A 23,471-nucleotide genomic window follows, 5' to 3' on the forward strand; every position below is an offset into this window, starting at 1 on the left:
TGATTGGATGAAACCTCCACAAAATATGGCATGGAAATTAGTGCAGAGAAAACCAAGCTGATGACAAAACAAACGTGACAGGATCAGCTCACATATCACTGTCAGTGGACAAGAGCTGGAGACAGTGAAACAGTTTAAGAATTTGGGGGCAGTCATCACTGATGAAAGATCCAAGGCAGAAATTCTGGTAAAAACTGCGTAAACAACAGCAGCAGTGGCAAAGCTAAAGCCAATTTGGAGGAATAAGAATGTGTCCCTGGAATCAAAACTGAAACTGCTACATGCATTGGTCATCTCCATTTTTCTGTGTGCATGCGAGACATGGACCCTTACAGCAGAACTTGAACAGAAAATACGGAAGTATCTCAACTCTGCTACCTGCAAAGTCCTGGGCATCTTCTACTTCAACCATGTCACTAATGAACAGGTTCTCAACATCATCACCCCATGCGCTGGGTCATATGAAGACCTCCTGACGACCATGAAGAAGCGCAAGCTGAAGTGGTATGGCCATGTAACAAAATCATCTGGCCTATCCAAGATGCTCCTTGGATGGATTGATGGACAGAAGAGATGGATTGACAACATAAGAATGGACAGGAATGTATTTCTCAGAGACTCAAGCACTGACACACAGTCATCAGGGGTGGAGACAATCGGTTGATTGCTCATCAATGATGGTGCCCCAGCAACCAATGCAGTTATGGGGGTGGTGGTGGTGGTAGTGGTGATGATGATAATGACATGAAATTGATTGATTTTTTTTTTAAAAGACACGTTAGGTTTTTTTCCATATGTTTTTCCCTCATGGTGTCTCACAGAGCAGAGTTAACTCTTTCAGTTGACTTCACTGATCAGGCCAGTATTCCTTACAGGAGTCCTGCTCAGCAGAATCCAAATGTTGTTTGACTCTCCCAAGGCCTTCCTACGAGGTCTGCTACAGGAGCAACATTTCTATACTTTTTCCCCAGTTGATAAAACGTGTTCACTTCCATCAATTTGGTACCACTGAATTTGGGTATTCTGTTATAGTCAGGGCACCAGTTACTACTAGTATTTTTGTAATAACATATTGAGTAGGCTTTTTCTGAGCAGGGTTAAATGACATGGTGTTAATAACACCTGCAGCAGCCAGTGGCCACACCAAGAGCTTTTCCACTTGGGGATACTCAAGAAATGATGCCAAATTAACTAAAGATTTGAATGTAAAGTAAGTGAATTAAGCTAAACGAAATGAATGCCACTTTATTTCTGAAATGAGAGCATCCACATGGGTTTGATGCACTTTAACTAATGCATTTCACTTTAATTTACGTGGCTTAACTTACATAGGTATCCACATGTTTCCTAACACTAAAACTGTTTCCAATATTGTTGCAGCTGAGCTGGCATTTGCATTGCTGGGAAATGTTTACAACATGTCTTAACTGTAGGCAAAGTCCTCATGGCTAGTACATTTTATCAGATGTTTTAATTGTGTGAATTAGGGAGATCTGTATCACTTGCCTTTGACTGCCTCTCTTTTTTATGCACTTATTTATTTTTATTTGTATTATTGTCCTGTGGCCCCCATGGCCACATTATGTGAGTGGCTCATAATTTTTAATGTATTTATCTTCGGAATATCTTTGTGAGATAGGGACCTATTATTTTCATTTTACAAATGGGGTTCTGAGGCTCAGAGAGACTAAGTGATTTGCTCAAGGTAACACAGGAAGTCTGTGGCAAAGCAGGAAATTGAATCTTGGTCTCCCAAATTCCAGCCTCACACCATAACCAGTGAATCATCCTTCCTCCGCTTTGGCTGATTCTAATGGTAAAAGTATCCAACAGATTGAGCTGATCAATTTTATCACAGAATCTCGGAAGACAGAGAAGAAGAACATGTGAATGGCCATACTAGGTCAGACCAATGGTCCATCTAGCCAAGTATCCTGTCTTCCAACAGCGTCCAGTGCCAGATGCTTCAGAGGGAATGAACAGAATAGGGCTATTATTGAATTATCCATCCCCTGTTGTCCAATCCCAGCTTCTGGCAAACCTCATTTTATTCTTGTCATGTGGGCTTGATGTATGCTGCATAAAAGAATTGCTCTGTGTACTATAAGCACGTGGCAGATCTCTAAAAAGAGCAATATTTTTGGAGTTTAATGTAAACACTCTACACACACCCACATCTTATATAATTTTATGTACGTTTAGATGAGGTATGATGTGGAGCTGTCAAGTGGTTTCATAAGCCTGTAGGTGAGGTGAAACAATGGTGCACAGTTTCAGAAATGTTGCAACATGACTATGACATCAGTTTTTACTGGTAAGTTAATTTCAGCACTTTAATATGGTGCTGTCAAGGTTCCTTCCCCACTCTGAACTCTAGGGTACAGATGTGGGGACCTGCATGAAAACCCCCTAAGCTTATTTTTACCAGCTTAGGTTAAAACTTCCCCAAGGTGCAAACTATTTTACCTTTTGTCCTTGGACTTTATTGCTGCCACCACCAAGCGTCTAACAAATATATAACAGGGAAAGAGCCCGCTTGGAAACGTCTTTCCCCCCAAAATTCTCCCCAAACCCTACACCCCCTTTCCTGGGGAAGGCTTGATAAAAATCCTCACCAATTTGCATAGGTGAACACAGACCCAAACCCTTGGATCTTAAGAACAATGAAAAAGCAATCAGGTTCTTAAAAGAAGAATTTTAATTGAAGAAAAAAAGTAAAAGAATCACCTCTGTAAAATCAGGATGGCAAATACCTTACAGGGTAATCAGATTCAAAACATAGAGAATCCCTCTAGGCAAAACCTTAAGTTACAAAAAGACACAAAAACAGGAATATACATTCCATTCAGCACATCTTATTTCTCAGCCATTTAAACAAAACAGAATCTAATGCATATCTAGCTAGATTACTTACTAAGTTCTAAGACTCCATTCTTTTTCTGTTCCTGGCAAAAGCATCACATAGACAGAGAGAACCCTTTGTTTCTCCCCCCTCCAGCTTTGAAAATATCTTGTCTCCTCATTGGTCATTTTGGACAGGTGCCAGCGAGGTTATCCTAGCTTCTTAACTCTTTACAGGTGAAAGGGTTTTTCCGCTGGCCAGGAGGGACTTAACGGTGTTTACCCTTCCCTTTATATTTATGACAGGTGCTTACTGGTCAAAGCTACCAAATGAGAATGTAGTAAAAGATTTTTATTTGTTTTGCATGGGCAAGTATTTTTTTTCCAGAAATGATAAGGCTATTTAGTATGTGGCAAAAATGACAGATATCAGCATTTTGCAATATATTAACATGAAATGACTTTAACATTGCATATTCTTAATTGCGAAAGTATCTCCAAGTGATTATAATAGTTTTCTATATTTTCAACTGCAATTTGCTGACCAAATCAGTCATACTGAAGATTGTGCACAAGTAGCAGTAGGTTGTGTGGCCATGGTTTGTACAGCATAGTGGGTAGATGTAGATGTATGTGAATTCCTAATGCTTCTCCATTTGCAAGCTTTTTGTACATACAATGTAACATCTAGTCTGCCTACGAGAAAGTTTTAATTTGTAATTGCCTATGCATGCAGTACTAGCCTCTGAAATATTTTAGAAATCATCTTTTTAATTCAGTGTTACTTATGCACAAGTCAGTAGTGGTGTTAGAGATGACAATACACAGCCGCATATTTGGCTTCAGTCAAAGTGTTCACTAAACAAAAATGGCAATTTTGATACTCACATATAGATCTAATTTATATCTGATCTAGCACAAGTCTATACTTTTACTAGATGAAAACTGGTTATAATGTTAATTCTAACAATATACTTTGGGAATTTTACCTCTACAAGGAAGTTACAGTATATGAAGACATGGAAGATACAAACCTGTTAAAGCTTACATCAAAGAGAAAGAGACTCTCATGAAATTTTGAAAAATGTGTTGTCAAAAAAAATCAAAAGAATGCAAAATTGTCAAAAGCCCCCAGTGCTGGACAGAATTCTGTGATGCTGGCAGCAAAAGCCAGGAGAGATGAATTGTATTGGCAGCTACTGGATGAGTTTTTTAGTTTAGAAGATGTGCAACCAGTACTCTATCACTGGAGTTGCTTTCAGTAATACAAAAGAAAGTTGAATTTGGCACGTCACTGTTGTATTGAACACAGGAAAGAAAACAGACTTTGAATCTGATCAGAGATCATCATGTTCTCCCTCTGCTATAGCCACTAGTGCAAGCACGTTCTCCAGCAGTTGGTCCTGTTGCACTGTTTGCCTGAGAGCACACAAAAAGGATAAGAAGCTTCATAAAATACAAACATTTGAGAGAGCAACCGATTAAAGGGAGACGGCATTTCAAAGAAGAGATGATGACATTTTGCACAGAATATTGGTGGAAGACTTGATTGCATAGGATGCATTTTATCCCGCAGTGTGCTTTTCTTCCTAATTGAGTAAAATGAATCTTAAAGCAAAATCATCTAGTTACACTGCAATATTACAGTTACCTCATGACATTGCATTTTATCATGATTGGAGAGAAAAGGAGTACTTGTGGCACCTTAGAGACTAACAAATTTATTTGAGCATAAGCTTTCGTGAGCCTCAGCTCACTTCATCGGATGCATTCAGTGGAAAATACAGTGGGGAGATTTATATACACAGAGAATATGAAACAATGGGTGTTATCATACACACTGTAAGGAGAGTGATCACTTAAGATGAGCTAATACCAGCAGGAGAGCGGGGGGGGGGGGCGGGGGGAAAGAAAAACTTTTGTAGTGATAATCAAGGTGGGCCATTTCCAGCAGCTGACAAGAATGTCTGAGGAACAGTGGGGTGGGGGGGGGGGAAGAAATAAACATGGGGAAATAGTTTTACTTTGTGTAATGACCCACCCACTCCCAGTCTTTATTCAAGCCTAAGTTAATTGTATCCAGTTTGCAAATTAATTCCAATTCAGCAGTCTCTCATTGGAGTCCGTTTTTGAAGTCTTTTTGTTGTAATATTGCGACTTTTAGGTCTGTAATCGAGTGACCAGAGAGATTGAAGTGTTCTCCGACTGGTTTATGAATGTTATCATTCTTGACATCTGATTTGTGTCCATTTATTGGAGAGAAGAGACAATGATCTTTTGTACAAGAAGACTCTTCTCCTGTCCAAGCTGCTACAAAGATATAAAGCCCTATTTCCCTAAGTTGTAGAAACGGGAAGCTATTCCAGTAGCAAATTACAGGCAAGATTAGAATAACGCTATGGTTCTGCAATTTCATTGCATGGACAACATGGCCAAGGCAAATCTACCATTGTTCTGTGCCGCTGTCAAGGTTCTTTCCCCACTCTGAACTCTAGGGTACAGATGTGGGGACCTGCATGAAAGACCCCCTAAGCTTATTTCTACCAGCTTAGGTTAAAAATTCCCCAAGGCACAAAGTCTTTGCCCTTGGATTAGGTAAAACGCTACCATCACCAAGTGCTTCAACAAAGAACCAGAGAAAAGGACCACTTGGAGTTCCTATTTCCCCAAAATATCCCCCAAGCTCTTACACCCCTTTTCCTGGGGAGGCTTGAGAATAAACAAGATGAGCACAAACCCCTTGGATTTTTAAGACCCAAAAACCCAATCAGATTCTTAAAAATCAGAACTTTATTAGAAGAACAAAAAAGATAAGAGCACATCTCTGTAAGATCAGAATGGAAGATAATCTTACAGGCAGTGAGACTCAAAACATAGAGAATCCCTCTAGGCAAAACCTTAAGTTACAAAAAGACACAAAACCAGGAATGCACATTTTCTCCAGCACAGTGAATTTACAAGCCAAAAAACAAAGAAAACCAAACACATTTTCTAGCTAGATTACTTACTAACTCTACAGGAGTTGGAGAGCTTGCATCCTTGATCTGTTCCTGGCAAAGGTATCACACAGACAGACAAAAACCTTTTTCCCCCCCTCCAGATTTGAAAGTATCTTGTCCCCTCATTGGTCATTTTGGGTCAGGTGCCAGCAAGGTTACCTTAACCCTTTACAGGTGAAAGTATTTTGTCTCTGGACAGGAGGTATTTTATAGCACTGTATACAGAAAGGTGGTTACCCTTCCCTTTATATTTATGACAGCAGCATAATCATATTAGCTGATACTATCTAAGCTGCTAGTAATCTGAAGCAGGAATTTAAGTCATCCAAATGTTCTGTGGATGTTCTTCTGGCCAGTAAGCCTGATGAACAGCTTTCAAATGAACTCGTGGTTTTGTATAATGCCACTTCAATTCTTTGGATTGAAATAGACAAAATGAAAGCCTCAGATTGTTATCCAAAACTAGGTGATTGTATTTTACACAGGTCAGCTACTTTTGAACCTCAGTTTGTGCAGGAGTTTGTCCTTTGGTTGATAAAGAAGCATATAATTCAACCAGCAATGAGTATTATCCTTCAGAAGATATTCAAAGAAGGTGCCTCTCAGTTACAGAGTGAATGAAATTTAACAGTTCCAATATTATCACACCACTGCACATAAGCCTTGCTGTACAGCTACACCATGAGTTTAGGTCTCTCAATTTAATTGACATACTACACCTTCATGGATTCTGAATCAACTATGATGAGCTGTGGCAGTTCATCACTAATGCTGCAAAGTCTGAGGTAGACAGTCTTCAGGGAGGTATGTTCATTCCAAATAGAATTGTACCACTTCATGCTGGTGAAAATCTCATCCATGAAGGAGATGATAATATAGACATCTGCGAAGAGATCATTGATGGAAAGAATACCTTCCATTCAATGGCTAGAGTGGAATTTCGAGAACAGCCTGCAAATAATCCAGCATCACAAGAAATATCACTGAAGTGTGGGAAAGAAAAGTCACTTACTCTTCCTGGGCAATCAGAATCTCTTATGCAGTGCACAGCCTTTGGAAAACCAGAAACGACTTGCCATGAGAAAGTACTTGAGAAAATAAACTCTTGTCACCTACAAATGAACACTATCTGAGATCTCTCCTGGAGTCTTTTAAGACTTCTAGCTTGTGATGTCCTATCAATACCAAATGATGTTGATATTGTTCATACTCAGGCAATTCCATTTTGGACTGGTTTCAACCAAAAGCTTGCAACAAAGAAGAGCACCTACACAGCAGTTGCATATGCATCTATTGTGGATGCCAAGCCACCTGCCATGGCCACCATCTGTATTATAATGCTGAAATGTAAGGAAATGTCAGCAGCTCTTGGACAGCAGCATGCTGTTCAGACAGTGGATCAGCAGCTATGTGCTGTTGCTCAGCAAGTGAAAAGGATGCTCCAAAATGAACTTGGTACCAGTGTCATTCACCTGGGTGGCTTTCACAACTTATGCTGGTTTTTGCATGTATTGGGAAATCTGGGGAAATACTAGCTTGCTAGACCTACTTGTTGACTCAGATGCGTATGCAGCTTGTACTGCAGATCCAGTGCTTACTGGAATGCAATTCAACCGTGCTCCATGTGGCTTGACTCTAGTATCTGAGGCCCTAAATAATCTGAAACTTTATTCATTTGTTAAATGGTGTGAGCAGGGAGGAGGTAGTTGTGTAGATCCAGCATTTGTCTGGCAAATGTTGGCTAACGCTGTGTTCTCACAACATATCATTAAAGAGTTTGAGTATGCTGTAACTCAGCATTATTGGTGGAATTTTGGACATGGGGGTGTGGCCAGTCTCCTACATTCAAGTTCTGGGATCATTTTGTCTACTTTATGTAGGTATTCTAAATATCCATGCAGAGCAAGAGGGTGATTGGAAACTTCACCTACACACACAGCATGCCATGCTTGCATACTTCTTTACTGCAAATTGGCCCAGCTATGCCAGGTAGCTACCAAGCTACAATCTTAATATGTAAAATGTCCATGAAAAAGTACACAGTGCCTTTGAAGCTGGGAAGTTGCTGTGCATCAGACACCTTGTTCTTTCACTGGAATTTGGGGTGGTGTGGGAACAGAGAAAACGATAATCAAAGACTGAAAGGGCAGCAGTGGGATTGTAGGACTGACAAGAAAGAAGCCAGCATCTGGCAGATGAGCCCTCACAAGACATGTCCTGAGTGAATATGCAAAAGCTATGAGAGAAAGAAGAGGCCTAACAAGAAGTGGGGACAGTTTTTAAGATTTGTCAGAAGAGAAGGTTGGCAAACAAAGATGTGGATGTCTTTGCACATAGTAAGCCAATATCTGGTTTACCCATTGCAACTTGGATGGAAAAATGTGCATGATGAACTACTTTTGTATTCTTCAATGGCCTAGTGGCATCTGAGCTTCTACAAGACCTTATTTCTGCCTATATAAGTAATGGTAACTGCCCAGTCAACTGTGTCTGTAGTCAGAACGATCTTCCCTGCACAAAACGGTGTACGTGCCAAGGCAATGAAGACTGTGGTAACCCATGTGTTCTTAACAGAGATCATAATGATGGAAAAGATGATGATGATGATGATGATTGGAAATATCACCAGTGCTGTTACGTTTCAATGATACCTGTACAAGTTTATTAGAACATTTTGTTTTACCCTTTTAGATTGTTGTTGTGATGTTTTGAGGTCACAAATAAATCCAATTTTATGTCTTGAAACAGTCATTAACCCAAAATGAATGCATATATTTCAAAGTGGTCATTAAATTTTTAACTTGTTGATGTCATTGTTTATCCCTGTTTCTATGGTATTGAGATCACTTGACAGCTCCACATCATACTTTATCTAAAAGTAGACGTAATAAGCTTTCAAGTGACACATGATGTGCATATGTGTAGGATGTTAAATAAACCAAATCTGTGGTGTCTCCCACTTGCCTACTACAAGTAGATACATTGAAAACCAGTCACATGGCTTTCCCCAATATATCTAATTTTGGATTTAAGGATATATGTAACTAATGCTTAGCCAAAGTGTACAATAAGAGAGACTCTCAAAGCTGTCAAAAATTCTTAGAATAGGCAGTGAGCTCCAGGCAAACAAGACCTGCCCTCTTATTCACTTTTCCTTCCTTGTAAACCACTTTTCAGTTTACAGGATTGCTAGTGTAATGTACTGGGTATTATTAAGCAACATATTTGAACAGCTCTTCATTTAATAAAACTTTTAGTAATGTGTTTTGTAATGCATGTTCCCTTATTGACCCTTAAAAAGTAGGGTTTACAGCAAACTGTTTATAAAATATTTGCAATTATTTTAGCAACATATTTTATAAGCTCATTAAATATGTGTAATGTTCATGTTTTTATACTACTTGGCTCACTATTTTTTTTTAACAGAACATGAGATTTGTACTCAAGATTTCTCAGAACTACAGTGGCATTTTGACTGTGCAAATCGTCAGCTACAACAGGTAAAAGTCCAAATACTTAAGACAGAGGCAGTTAATGGAAGGATTCAGGAGGATATAGACTTTGTGAAGAAATACAGCCCTCTGCTGGAAGAAAAGCTGAATCTTGAGGGTGACGCTATGAAGGCTGTATTGCTGGCACATGGAAAGGTAAATAGTAATGATGTAGGGATATTTTTACTAAAATCTTTCTGCTAATTAGGGGCATGCACTTTTAGAATTGCCATCTGTTGCCAATGCCAAAGTGCTGTTCCATATACTGCATGCAAAGGATGGGAACCTTGGAGGTGCACTAAATACAGGAGTTTTCTGCTTACATTAGTTCTAATGTGCCTTAGTGATCCTTATCAATAGTTTTTGTAAAATGCATGTATAACTAATAGTGTTCATTCTTCACATTTTGTAACCCAAAAAGAAAAGTTTATAAAAATTGTTTATTTTTAGCATTACAACATATTGGAGTATACCTTTGTAATTACTTCTTTTAAATGTGATACAGAGGAATTCAGGCTACTGATTTTACATCTAAAGACGTGGCTCTCTTTCTCAAATGTTTAATGGTACTTGCAGTATTAATATGATTAAAAACAAATTTATGAAGTTCCAGAAACAGTGGAAACATATTTACCTGGAAAATTCAACAAAACATTTTATATTATCATCCTGTGTTTGTCTTCAGTCAGTGTTTCATTAATTTTCTCTTTAATCATTAAGCTTATCTAGTTAATTATCTTTCAGTGTTTTCCAGTTTCCAAATTTTAGTTGTTGTTCCACTGTTGGATGTGTGAATAGTACTGATATTTTTTCTCCATAAAGATCCATGTGAAAAAGTTTAGCCCTTTTCTATTTCCATAGCTGCCATAAGTGCCTGTGCATTAGAATTCTACGAAGACCTCATATTAGTGAGCTTCTGCAGAGAATTTTACAACTTATTTTGTGCTGCTTGCAGATAGCTCATGATACATAAAGCCCAACTCCTGAATTACTAAAGTCACTGGACTTGCAAGAGATAACTTTACCTTTTAATGTCAATGAAAAATCTTATAATATGGGTGGGAAAAGTTTCCTTAGCTTTATGTTAGCTATTTCAAATGTTGTGAATATGTCAGGGAAATTATTCAGAGAGGAATTAGTTAACACTCATATTACTGCCTTAAGCCTTACAGCATTGACACCCATGCAGGTGGACCCCTGTGTCAGCAAGGAGCACCACTGAAGTGGAGAATGGGACATTCAGGTGGAACAACAGTAATTTATAGCATCTCTGGAGATCCTAGGTTATAACATAACCATTGAACATGGATTTAGATATGTTAGCCTGTGACTTAATGAAGCTTCACAATTGTGTTCCATAATCCTTCAGCTCCTTCCCCTATCCTCCCTCTTCTTCTCAACCATTTGAGTCAGACAGCTTCTTCCTCCTCTTCTTCGCTGCCTGGGCACCACCACCAGCACAAACATTAAGAACACATGACAGAGTCTCCCTCGTTTCAGTACCTATGCCAACTGCCACAGCAGCTGGGAAGAGCAGTTGAGAGGGATAATCCTTCCCAGCCCCAGAATGGAGCATAGAATCATAGAACTGGAAGGGACCTCAAGAGGTCATCTAGTTCAGTCCCCTGCACTCAAGGCAGGACTAACTATTATTCAAGGCAGTACTCTGTCGCTCTCTGCAGATGGAGCATGCTAAGCACAGTCATCATATTGGAGCTGTATGGGGATGCAGCATGCTCAGTGTGGACAGAATCTTTGGAGAATAATGCTGTCGAATTCTAATAAACTTCTACTGAGCATGTGTGAATTTTAATTTTCAGAGGCTTATAAAGTTGGCCAAATATGGAGGATTTTCACAGGAACAGCAAAAGGCATATCTCCCTGTCAAATTTCAAGGCCCTGCTCCAAAACAAAGAAAAGGTTGTAAGATTTTTTTTTTAACGTGGTTTGATGAGGTATACCAATCTCACACTGCACCAGCAAAGGTTAATGAGCTGCTGCAGGCACACTCAACCCTGCCCAGCTACACCTACTCTTGCTGTCAGGTAATGAAAGGGAAGGTAAGAGGGGACGAGGACAGCTCACTAGTGGGATGCTCAGGGAGGAGAGTAAATCTCTTATCCTTTGCTCCCTGAGGAAAGGACCAGCCCAGAACCTCTGCACAGCCAGAGCTCTTCAGAGGAAGGTGAGCCCGACATAGGACTGTTGAGTCTGTTTTTGGCACTATTTCTTTGCTTTACGACAAAAGGAACTGTTGGGCTGTCTGGGATAGATAGACCTGTGGGGCCTATAGATTATTGGGCTGTCTGTGCTGCCTGGAACATACCTGTGGGGCCTAATGAGACTTCTGCAGTGAACCCCTGTCAAGGTGGGCTGTGGGAAACTGCTTCAGTAAACTCTCTGGACTTTTGCACCCTACCTGAGTCTGCACTGTAGTTTGTATTGGACCCTGAAGACCACAATCACACATGGGAAAAGCAATGTATTTTTCTCTAGTCTCATTCACTGAAGCAGCTAATGCCCAGCATGAAAAATTTCAGTCCAGTTAAAGTCTGGCAAAATTATGAGCAGCTGAAAATAGGGTCTTATGATGAAAAGTGTTAGGAAACCTTAACTGCAGGTGTAGCTACCAGATCTACTTACAGTAATATTTATTTTGCATATTATAAATTTTGATATGAAATCCAGAGATTGAACTTTTTTGTGATCACTATTAACAACTTCTAAAGATTGTCTCTGTTGTAGAATAAAACATTGGGCTTAGAATAACCTTCAATGTTGTTGTTAATAAACCCTGTTAATATTTTTTAAAATTCTGCTCATTTTTAATTGAGGAGTCAATAATTACATATCAAAATACACAAATGTGTCATAATAAAAGGGGAAAAATGCATATGAGAGAGCTTTACAAATATCATGATGATCTTAAACAAATTTGCTATTGATCCATTTTTCTTTCTTTTAAAATAAAAATCAACATTAACAAGTATATCATCACTTTATGTGTGTGTGTGTGTGTGTGTACACACATACACCTGAATAACTACTGGTACTCCTGCAAACTCCTCATTTCTAAATTCTTTTATAAAGCCTGGGTGATATTTGTTGATAAGTACATAGGTTGTATCTGACTGTGAGTTTAGTAGATGTTCTATTTTTAAAGACTAACATTTTTGTTATATCAGCAGATAGGGTATTTTCAAAATAGTGGCTAATTAAAGGTCAGGCTGTTAACTTTTTCTTCTACTTATTTTTTTATTTTCATTCTTCTTGTTGCCTTGGGATATATTTGATGCAGTGAAAATTTCAAAATGATCTGAAATACAATTCATGAAATAGACTTTTACCAAAGCAATTTTCAATTAGTACTTTTTCCAGTACTGATTTTTTTTCTTTCCATTACTAAATGAAATAATGCAAAATCTCATCATAGAAGTAGTGTAACACTACATTGCATAATAAGAATATAGGTAATTTCTTGTGGTAACTCATTCACATATTTCGTCTTTAAAAAGTTATTAGATATTAAAACAAAAAATATTCAACATTTAAATTGTGCTCTAATTCAGATGCTTGGATTAACTGGTTCCACCAATTTTATTGGTTTTATCCTCCTCATTGCCTTGGGAACTTGCAGCAGGCACTTGATTTTCTCTTTAATTAAAAATAATTAGATAATATTGAGTATATAGTTGTTGTTTTTATTTCCCAAAGAAAAAGACTGAGCAGTTAATAAGGGCTTTAGATTAAAATATACTCCTATTTTTGTTCTATTATGTGAATCACTGATTTCTATAACTGTTGGAGGAGATTTTGGAAGACAGAGGGGGAAGCTATGTACCAAACTCCTATTGAAAGTCAATGAGAATGTGGTGCTTAAATCTCATTTGTGCCTTTGAAAATCTCCATCATTGTCTCAGGCCTCTCTGTTTCTTAAGTGAATGTCAGGCTTGTACAGCCCCTCAGGAGCCTTTAAGTAATAATTCTGTCAGGTTGCTGAGTACAGACTCAGTGGCTTCTTCCAAGATTTTGTGTTCTGCTCCATTGGTCTCTGTCTTCCTATGCAAGTGGCCATCTTTTCACAATAACTTCTAAATGTTATAACAAAATGAAAGTCCTCTTGCTGACACTGGCTTTTTGATATCATCAGATTCTATACATGCTTTGTCATTGTCTTCTATTCTGATTGCTGATTTGGTATTCTATGCTTTATTTATTGCTAAATATTGTGACATCCCAAAGCACTACATTCGAACTTTCAAATAGTAATAAGTGAGTCAGAAGATTACTGAATGAGAACAGTTGTGTTTAGAATATTATATACATTTCATAATGAAAACAGTGTATAGAATATTTGTTTTCCTTTTTCAGGCATCAAAATTATATTATGATGTTTATCGGGAAGTTCTGAGAATCCAGCAGATTTTAAAACAAGTCACTGAAGAAGCTGAAAAGGAGAGAAAATCTATGGCTGAGAAAATTAAATATGCTGAGATAGTGTTGAAGCAGTACCAGTAAGAGCCTTTTAAAATGTTGTTAAAATATTCTGATGATCTTTAATATTTTGACAGTTTAGAAGTATAATGACAATAGAAGCACAGTATATTTGCATTCAGAAAATGTCTGTTTTAAATTCTGTTCTTGTTTGAGTGTCCTCTGCATATTCTCACACTGGGAATGTGCTGACCAGTGCAGTTTGGATGGTGGAACCTTCTGATCGTACCACCTGTTAAAGTGCTCACCCACACCTCCTATTGCTCCCCTCAGCATTCAAGCATATTCTGAGGGCATGGCTATAAAAAGGGCTGCCACCTTAGTTACTTTCACCCACAGCAGTCAGACGGATGTGGACCTTTCTAGATCTCTTGAAGCCACAGCTTTGAATGCCTACTAACTCTACATTAGTTGTTAGATTAGATTAGCTAGCTAGGTTTATAGTTCATAGTATTAGTATTTAACTTAAAATATTTACAAAAGCGGCAAAGGGTCCTGTGGCACCTTAAAGACTAACAGACGTATTGGAGCATAAGCTTTCGTGGGTGAATACCCACTTCGTCGGTATGGTACTGGCATTGATTGCAGATTCAAAGACAATGAGGCATGATTTTAAAAGATGTGCATCATGTCCTGCAGTCTTACTGGCATCTAATGCACGTGTCAGGTGACTTAAATGCCATGGGAAAGGACGTTCCCCTTCATATTGTGCTGTTTTTAGCATGTTCACTACTTGGGCCAGTAAGGAGAGAGAAAATATACTTCAGGCCCTCAAGAGGCCATGTCTGCCCAACCTCTAGGACTGGAGGCTTCAAAGAGATCTGAAAGAAAAAATAAGGGATCCAAGGTGGCTTTGAGTACTTTTGGCTCCCGAAAGAGAACCAGGGTAAATGGTTTGGTCTTGCATGGAGCTCTGGTTCCAAGCCAACTGAGATTTTGGTAGCTAAATCCAGTGTTTCAGCTCCAAGATACAGCCTGCATCTGACATAGTGCTGGCTAAGGAACTCAAGGCTTCAGATAACATGCCAGAACTAAGCAATATGCTTTCAAGGAAAAGAAACATCAAATTAAAACACATCTTTGGTAATTCATTGGATCCTGCTGTGGATCTGAGACCTGAGGACATAAAATCTCCAAATTGTTCTAAGGTGATAAAGCCAAAGAAGAAGCCAGCTTAACCAATTATTTCATCTTTCCTACTTCCTACCATTACAGTTATGACGCAGGTTCATGTGGATCTGCAACACGTAACAGATCTGACTGGTTCTCCAATTAGATTAATGAAAAGGTACATCTCTTTCATTCTTCTTCTCCCAAACAAATGAGATGAGACATTGTGCTGGATAGGTCTCCAGAGACTACTTCCACCAGTTCTCCAAGAAAGACTATTTCACCATTATGCCTTCTTCAAATTCCAGGTTTGGTTATATCACCCATTGTTTCGTGATTGGATCCGTATTCTGACAAGGAGCTAGATCCAGTAATGATTTCAGAAGTTTTCTCTCTTCCTAATGATCTTCCGAGGATCGTTACCATGTCGTGATGGAGGGGCTTGTGTGTTCTGATGGAACAGACACCTCTTATATGCATTTCCACCGATTCCAGTAATATCCAAGGTGATACTCAAGCTAAAGACAGAAAAGGCCAGTGTTGTTGTTCTAGTTCTAACATGGCCAACACAGATGTGGTTCACATTTTTCAGGTGGTATGTCCACTCCATTCCTCATCTTCTTTCTCAAGATGCAGTCTAGAGCCATCACCCAAATCTACAAACTCTCTGGCTCAAAGTGTGGCTCCTCAATGGTTCCAAAGTTTAAAAAGGTACTGTTCTGAGGGTTTGAAGGAAGTACTGTTACATAGCAGGAAAATAACTCATCAAACATCCATTCAAAAATGGAAGAGGTTCCAACTCTGGCGTGACGCAAGACAAATTACCTCTGCATCCTCCTCTTTACTTCCTAGAATTAAAGAAATCTGGGCTATCTCAAAGCTCAGTGAAGGTACACCTCACAACCATTCCACCAGAAGATAGAGGGTCATTCGGTGTTCGCTCATCCTACAACAAAAAGATTTCTTAAAGTCATGAGTAACTCTACCCCAAATCAGAGATCCTATACTATCATTGGACCGTAACCAGATCTTGAGTTGTCTTACAAAGTTTCCCATTGAACCAATGGCAACTTACTCACTCCTACACCTCTCTATGAAAACCATGTTCCTAGTGGCCATCCCGTGCTCAGAGAGTGGGAGAGATAGGGGCCCTAATGGCATACCCTCTCCCCCTTTAACATTTTCTTCAAATATAATGTCACATTGTGATCACACCCCAAATTCCTTCCAAAAATACCTGCAGTCTTCCACATAAATCAACCTATTCACCTTCCAGCATTCTTTCCCAAATTGCACCAGGATAAAAGGGAGGCAACACTCTGCACAGTTGACATCAGAAGAGTGTTAGCCTTTTACTTTGAAAGGACCAAAGCTTTCAGAAAATCTCCAAGACTATTCCTCTCCATTGCAGACAGATCTAAGGGATCCCCAGTCTCTAAGCAAAGACTTTCTAGATGGATATCGGACTGCATTGCCAGCTGCTTTTGCAACTGCTACAACCCTTCGGGAGCCTGAACGCATTCTACAGGCTCTCTGTCCACTTCCATGGCCTTCCTCTGGTCACAGAAATATGCAGCGCAGCAGCTTGGGCATCTATTCAGACGTTTGCAGAACATTATTCAATCACCCTTGCTTTAGCATCAGATGTGATATTTGGCTTGACAGTATTATCATCTATACTGTACTCCGCTCCGAAGCCCCATCCTTCCAGCAGGGGCACTGCTATAGAGTCACTTAGAGGGAGCACTGATAAGGACACTACTCAGAGAAGAAGAGGTTACTTATCTTGTGCAGTAACTGCAGTTCTTTGAGATGTGTTCCCCTATGGGTGCTCCGCTACCTATCCTCCTCCTCTCTACTTCGGAGCTTTTATATATGAGCTCTGTGATAGAGAAGAAACAGAGGGAAGTTTTCCTGCACAGTGCTATATAGAAATAGAATGCAGTGCGAGATAGGGAGAGCTCATGTGCGGGCCAAACATCTACCAAAAATCTCCAATCTGAGGTGCAGGGATGTAAAGACACCTAGAATGGAGTACTCATAGTGACGCACATCTCGAAGAACTGCAGTTACTGCACAAGGCGAGTAGTGTTTTCATATGGTTATGCATAGTACCATTGTGGGAGGCTCATCACGTGTGTCTTGTTTCTGAGTAGAAGGCAGATTGCAGACATACTGTCATAAATATAAAGGGAAGGGTAAACCCCTTTAAAATCCCTCCTGGCCAGAGGAAAACTCCTCTCACCTGTAAAGGGTTAAGAAGCTAAAGGTAACCTCGCTGGCACCTGACCAAAATGACCAATGAGGAGACAAGATACTTTCAAAAGCTGGGAGGAGGGAGAGAAACAAAGGGTCTGTGTCTGTCTGGATGCTGCTTTTGCCGGGGATAGACCAGGAATGGAGTCTTAGAACTTTAGTAAGTAATCTAGCTAGGTATGTGTTAGATTATGGTTTCTTTAAATGGCTGAGAAAAGAACTGTGCTGAATAGAATGACTATTCCTGTCCGTGTGTCTTTTTTGTAACATAAGGTTTTGCCTAGAGGGATTCTCTATGTTTTGAATCTAATTATCCTGTAAGGTATCTACCATCCTGATTTTACAGAGGTGATTTGTTTACTTCTATTAAAAGTCTTCTTGTAAGAAAACTGAATGCTTTTTCATTGTTCTCAGATCCAAGGGTTTGGGTCTGTGGTCACTTATGCAAATTGGTGAGGATTTTTACCAACCTTCCCCAGGAAGTGGGGTGCAAGGTTTGGGAGGATTTTTGGGGGAAAGACGTGTCCAAACTACGTTTCCCAGTAAACCCAGTTAGAGTTTGGTGGTGGCAGTGGAGATCCAGGGACAAAGGATAAAATTAATTTGTACCTTGGGGAAGTTTTAACCTAAGCTGGTGAAAGTAAGCTTAGGAGGTTTTCATGCAGGTCCCCACATCTGTACCCTAGAGTTCAGAGTGGGGGAGGAACCTTGACACATACCTATGTTCCGCAAGGAGCCATTCATTGTGGAATTTCCATACTGGTAGGCAACTGAAGAAACTGGGCAAAATGCTCTTGAACAGTTCAAATTCATGCCACAGCAAAGAACAAAAAGAGATAGGAAAGTCATGTTAACTACCAAGGGAAACATGGAGATGACATTGCCCTTTATCCTGATGAAGAAGTTGGAGAAGTGACTCTCACATTTGGTGTGATTTCTGTGCAAGGCTTCAGAAAGATTTTAGGTAAGCTAAATGCTTGTATTTACTAGATAATCTATCAGTTTTTTAAAAAAGAGATTGTCAGCAATAATTTGACAACAGAACTGATATCGTGAAAAGTGTTATCTAAATATATAAATTCAGTGATTGACTTCATTACTGTATCTATTGGACTTTAAATATTTGAAATACACAGTGTATGGTTGGACACAGGGTCTGTTTTAGTTGTAATAATCTAACACAGTGCCACACTTCTGCCATCATTGGAATTTTCCCTGTGATGTGATAGGATGAAATTACTTTGCCAATTTAGGGCATCCCAGGTCTGGTAAAATACAGCTATGGGATGGTGGAATAACAGACAGAAACTGAGGGAGACCTCTGCTCTTGTGGGCGTATGCTTCCACAAACACAACAATAAATACAGTGTGTATGTATTAGCTGTCATGGCACACTTTAACCCGATCTTTTCCCATTTCCTGCAAGTCCCTGTCTCTTTCACAAAGCACGCTCTGATGTATATAGCAGTAACAAAGAACGTGTACAAAACCTGGAATTGTGCCCAACCATATCTTCTCATTCTTCATTTCTTCTTCTTCCTCACGTTTCTTCATCTGAGTTTGAGGGGTCACTGCTGCCCATAACATTATTGAGTTTGAAGTAGTTGTGAGGACATTAGCTCAAAACAGTGACAAGTTTTTTTGCCATTTGTTGGAGTCCATGACCTGATTACACTGCAGCCTCAGTGCTTTTATCTTTTTCTGGTATTGAGGGGCGGTCCGTTGCATCACGTTCCCTGCAAGGTGAGCTAGGATTTATTGATAGACCATTGGATACCGTATGAAAGTATTCAGATCAGTCTGAATTCCCTTCTCACTTCAGTGTTAAAGCAAGGTCTTTATCTCCAATTTGGACCTTACCTACTGTGTTGGCTTCTCCATTTGGTTTTGGTTACAGATGCCAGCTGGAGCAATCACTTACAAGCTTGTTATCTGCTTGTATGACAATGATGAGTATGCTACGTCCAGAGAGAGAAGTTGATGGACATTTTAACCAGACTGTAGTTTTCTGCGAATGGAGCCTGGAGAGCCTTTTAGAACAAGCTTTGGAAGGACAGAGTGCCCAGAAGATACTCTCTGGAGCAGGGACTGTCATTTTTTTTGTTTATAAAGTGCCTCGCACAGTGGGAGTTGAGACCTCCCAGTGCTACCTCAATATAAATTATACACCATAGGGATAATGCTTATCAGTTTAGGTAACCGCATAAATGTATTATCTGAGTCCTTCAACACATGAGTGTACTCTGGGATTCCTAACTGCATAGAGGCATGGAAGAAGGTAGGAGTGATCTGGGCACATAGCAAAATGACTATGCACTTGATTGGTTAAATGAAGAAAGCTGTACATTAGACTAGGCCAACAGCAGGAACAGCACTTGGTTAATATGCTTGATTATTAACTGTGGGATGTGTGAACCAAAACCATGTTTTAAGCTATTGCACTAGTAACTGGGTAGAGGCTCAATTAGAAGTTGTGTGGTTAAACTCTTTAAGTATAAATGAATAACTTTAAAGACATACTGGAATAAGAACAAAAAACAATCATACTGTGTCAGACTAATGGTCCCTCTAGCCCAGTACCTGGTCATCTGACAGTGCCCAGTGCCAGATGCTTCAGAGGGAATGAATAGAACAGGGCAGTTTCAAGTGATCCATCCTGGGTTTTCCAGCCCCAGCTTCTGGCAGATGATGATGTCAGGGTAGATATTTCAAAATCCATTCATATATAAGTATTTGAGTGACTTAGGCAACAGAGAGAACCAAAATAAATCTTTACTGATTCAAATCTGCTTTACATTCTCCTTTATGGAGACAGGTGATGTTGGAACACTTCCGAATGAATGAGATTATTCTCATGTTTCTATTAGGAATGATTTAAAACACTCAGAATTTCTTTGGACTGAATTGTGTATCAAGTTAAAAGAAACAGAAGAGAAGATTATCAAGGAAGAAAGACATCTTGAGGAGTTAGTAAAGCAAAAAGAAGAGATACAGGAAGATGCTAAATCTTGGAACAACAAAGTGAGTTTTGAATATTTATAAACAACCAAATAAATAAAACAAATATATTTTAAACTGAAAAGTACATGAAATTCTGAATATTTTGTGTGTTTGTAAGTTAAGGTTTCCTGTAATAGCACAAGTAAAAGTATTTATTTTGAGTAAATTGAAAATATGTTTGATATAATGGAATTTGTTCATTATTGTGATACAGTAATGTAACTTTGTTTATGAGGAGTAATAATATAGCCTCTTACAGTACTTCATGGGACTGCTGCATATTCCCACCTGGCACTGCTGACCTTTTCAAACCTTCTGGAAAGAAATGCATGCTCAATGGAGCTGCATCAGTGCCGTGTTGAACCAGTGAACATTGGAAGCTGAGAGGTATTGTGATTGTTCTTCTGTATCTGGAGCGATTTCTGTTTTACCTTAAAATTCTCCTTATTTTTCTTGTTTTCTCCTTTTTCTACTTTATTTAGCATATTTTGGGAACTCTGCACTGTTGCACACTTTATTTTAATATTTGAATTGAAAGGCCTACCACTGGTTAGTTGTGGCCAATCCAGCTTCCAAGAATCTGGATAACACACAGTTTTAAGTGATGTGTTGTGCTCTTCCATGTTCCCTGAAGCAGACTCATGCAGCCACTGTTTATTGTCCCTGGGGGAAAGAGTCCATATCACTGCTTACTGTGCAGAGTCTTCAACCTTTGGGCCTAGAGTGATATGCAATGGAGGCACCAAACCTTTCTCAACAAGGAGGCCTTATTAGTTTGGCCTTTGAATCTACGTTTGGATCCACTGTCTATAGCTGTGAAAGGCAGGTGGTCGTTTATTTCAAAGCCAGGCAAATCAGCAACAGCCTGTGCATGGAAGAAATCTGTACAGGGTTGGGTTCACTGCCTGTAGTTCCTAAGTATGTGATTGGAACTGAGGTCCCTTTATCATGAAAAATGTCAGTTCTGAGATGTGAGCTTAGTTGTGCTGACAGTTCATTGGTGCTAGGGCCAGCACTGACTTGTAAAAATCCTATTGGTGCTGTCCCTTTGTTCATAATCAGGACTTCCCAGGTGCTGAAGAAACCTAGTGCAAAGCTCATCCTTACTGATGTGTCAATGACAGACACTTTTTTGACATAGAAGAGCCTTGTTTGTTGGAACGAGCTGGTGCGGGAACTCCTTCAGTACAGTGCCAGGATCTTTCCTGGCTCCAAAGAAGCAGCATGAAGATATTGATGTGGGCTTAACTCCAGCATTGTTTCCAAAATCTCAAGTGGGTCTTTACTTTGACAATACATTAGTACTGTTCTCAGCTGTCCTCATGCACAAGGATAAGAAAAAGGAAATGTAGAGGGATCTTCAGAGCCAGAGATCTTGCCAGGGTCCCAGAACAGGAGACATCATTATGGGTCCAGGAAGCAGATGGCTAAAGGTCCTCTGAAAGGCAATGTGAAGGAACAATAACTAAAAAATTGAGCCAATAGCATTAAAAAAAGTAATTGCTTTTAAAATTTTCTTTTATATCAGTGTTCTAAAGTTCAACAGTTAGTCATAAAAAACAACCACTTGAGAAGCTCAGAAAGAGGACAAATTAAGTAGCAGAAATGAAAAACCGCATAATACATGTCCAAAAGTTATAATGGACACATTATTCTTGTCCACCAATGTAAACATATTCAGTTATCAAACCTGACATATCCTACTGTCCAAGTAAATTTTAAAAGGTTGTAAAATTTGCCTGTATAAATCCCAGCTGTTTAATGATTTCATCATACAGATTAGAGAGAGAGAGAGAGGAGGAAGGAATTTATACCCAACTGATATACAGGGGAGAAAGAGTGGGTTACTACCTCCAGAAGCCATGATATCCACTTTCATAACCAGAACAGGCAATTTTTGGTTTAAAAATAGGTCGCTTTAAGCTACAGACATTTTCATCTGTGGAGCCACTTGAAGAGTTGTTTTTGGGTTTCAGGCCCATCCCTTCAACAGAACTCAATGTGGCTGATTTGGTTAGGAGCCAAGTAAGTGGCAGAGCTATGGTTCTTGTCAGCAGATATTCAGATGATGAGTCCTGTAGATTTCAGGTCATGTCTGACATCAGACTTAACTTAAAACCACGATATTTATAGAAATTTATTTTTAGGTAGAGCTGCACTTTAAGCATATTTTGTTGGATTACAAAATAAAAATATCACTATAGGAGAGACTGAATTAAGAGCCTTACAAAAAATCTTCATCTACAGAAATATCAAAATAGTTCTATATACACAACTAGAAATTATGAAATTTGGTCTTTTAAAACACTCAATAGAAGGCAAAGTTGTAAAGCCAGACTATTTGAGGCAAACTAAACTAGATATACAACAGTTTGGGGATCTAATTTCCATGGTGCTGTGCTGTTCTTTTTACTGCAACAACACAGTAATTTTAGTTCAGTTCCATTCATTTTAAATTACTGTTGTATCAGTTTGCATTTTTACATTCTCTTTCTTTTCATTGATTTTTTTTTTAAATGTTTGTTTTCAACGGTGAGTTCCAGGTCTGATTCTTAGATGCCATTTTTGCTTCAGTTTATTACTGTATTTGGTTTTAGTTTTTTTAATTCAGCTTTCACTTCATATTCATTGAAAAAAGAAAAGGAGTACTTGTGGCACCTTAGAGACTAACCAGTTTATTTGAGCATGAGCTTTCGTGAGCTACAGCTCACTTCATCGGATGCATAGCATATCGTGGAAACTGCAGAAGACATTATATACACACAGAGACCATGAAACAAAACTTCCTCCCACCTCACTCCCCCGCTGGAGTGAGGTGGGAGGAAGTTTTGTTTCATGGTCTCTGTGTGTATATAATGTCTTCTGCAGTTTCCACGATATGCTATGCATCCGATGAAGTGAGCTGTAGCTCACGAAAGCTCATGCTCAAATAAACTGGTTAGTCTCTAAGGTGCCACAAGTACTCCTTTTCTTTTTACGAATACAGACTAACACGGCTGTTACTCTGAAACCTTTCATATTCATTGGAATCTCTAGGTTTTCTCTTTGCTTTTATGGCCATTATATTTTGTCTTTAGTGTCTCTTCATTTCATAATATTTTTATTATTAAACATCAGGCTTTAAAGTTCTCAGAGTCAGTGCCGTTGTAATTATAAAATTAACTTGAAGAACAAAGTGTGACATGTAATCATAAGACTCCTATATTCCGTTTTATAAAGTGTTTTCTGTGTAGTGTTGTTAAATTAGTAGTCAGTTCTCTTGATGGGTCAGATTCTTTCT

General features: G+C 39.1%; 1 protein-coding gene across 2 annotated transcripts in view; it reads left to right on the top strand.

Annotated features, from left to right (window-relative positions):
• The window catches only part of CCDC178 (coiled-coil domain containing 178), a 347,460-nt gene that overhangs the window by 50,224 nt on the left and 273,765 nt on the right, over positions 1-23,471 (top strand). For both annotated transcript variants that reach the window (XM_037892683.2, XM_043539673.1), the window contains 3 exons: positions 9,267-9,487; positions 13,703-13,845; positions 20,059-20,212. In XM_037892683.2, the coding sequence (XP_037748611.2) occupies positions 9,267-9,487; positions 13,703-13,845; positions 20,059-20,212 (518 nt within the window). The remainder of the gene's footprint in view (positions 1-9,266; positions 9,488-13,702; positions 13,846-20,058; positions 20,213-23,471) is intronic.

The sequence above is a fragment of the Chelonia mydas genome, chromosome 2 (genome assembly GCF_015237465.2).
Source record: "Chelonia mydas isolate rCheMyd1 chromosome 2, rCheMyd1.pri.v2, whole genome shotgun sequence".
NCBI classification, from domain to species: Eukaryota; Metazoa; Chordata; order Testudines; family Cheloniidae; genus Chelonia; species Chelonia mydas.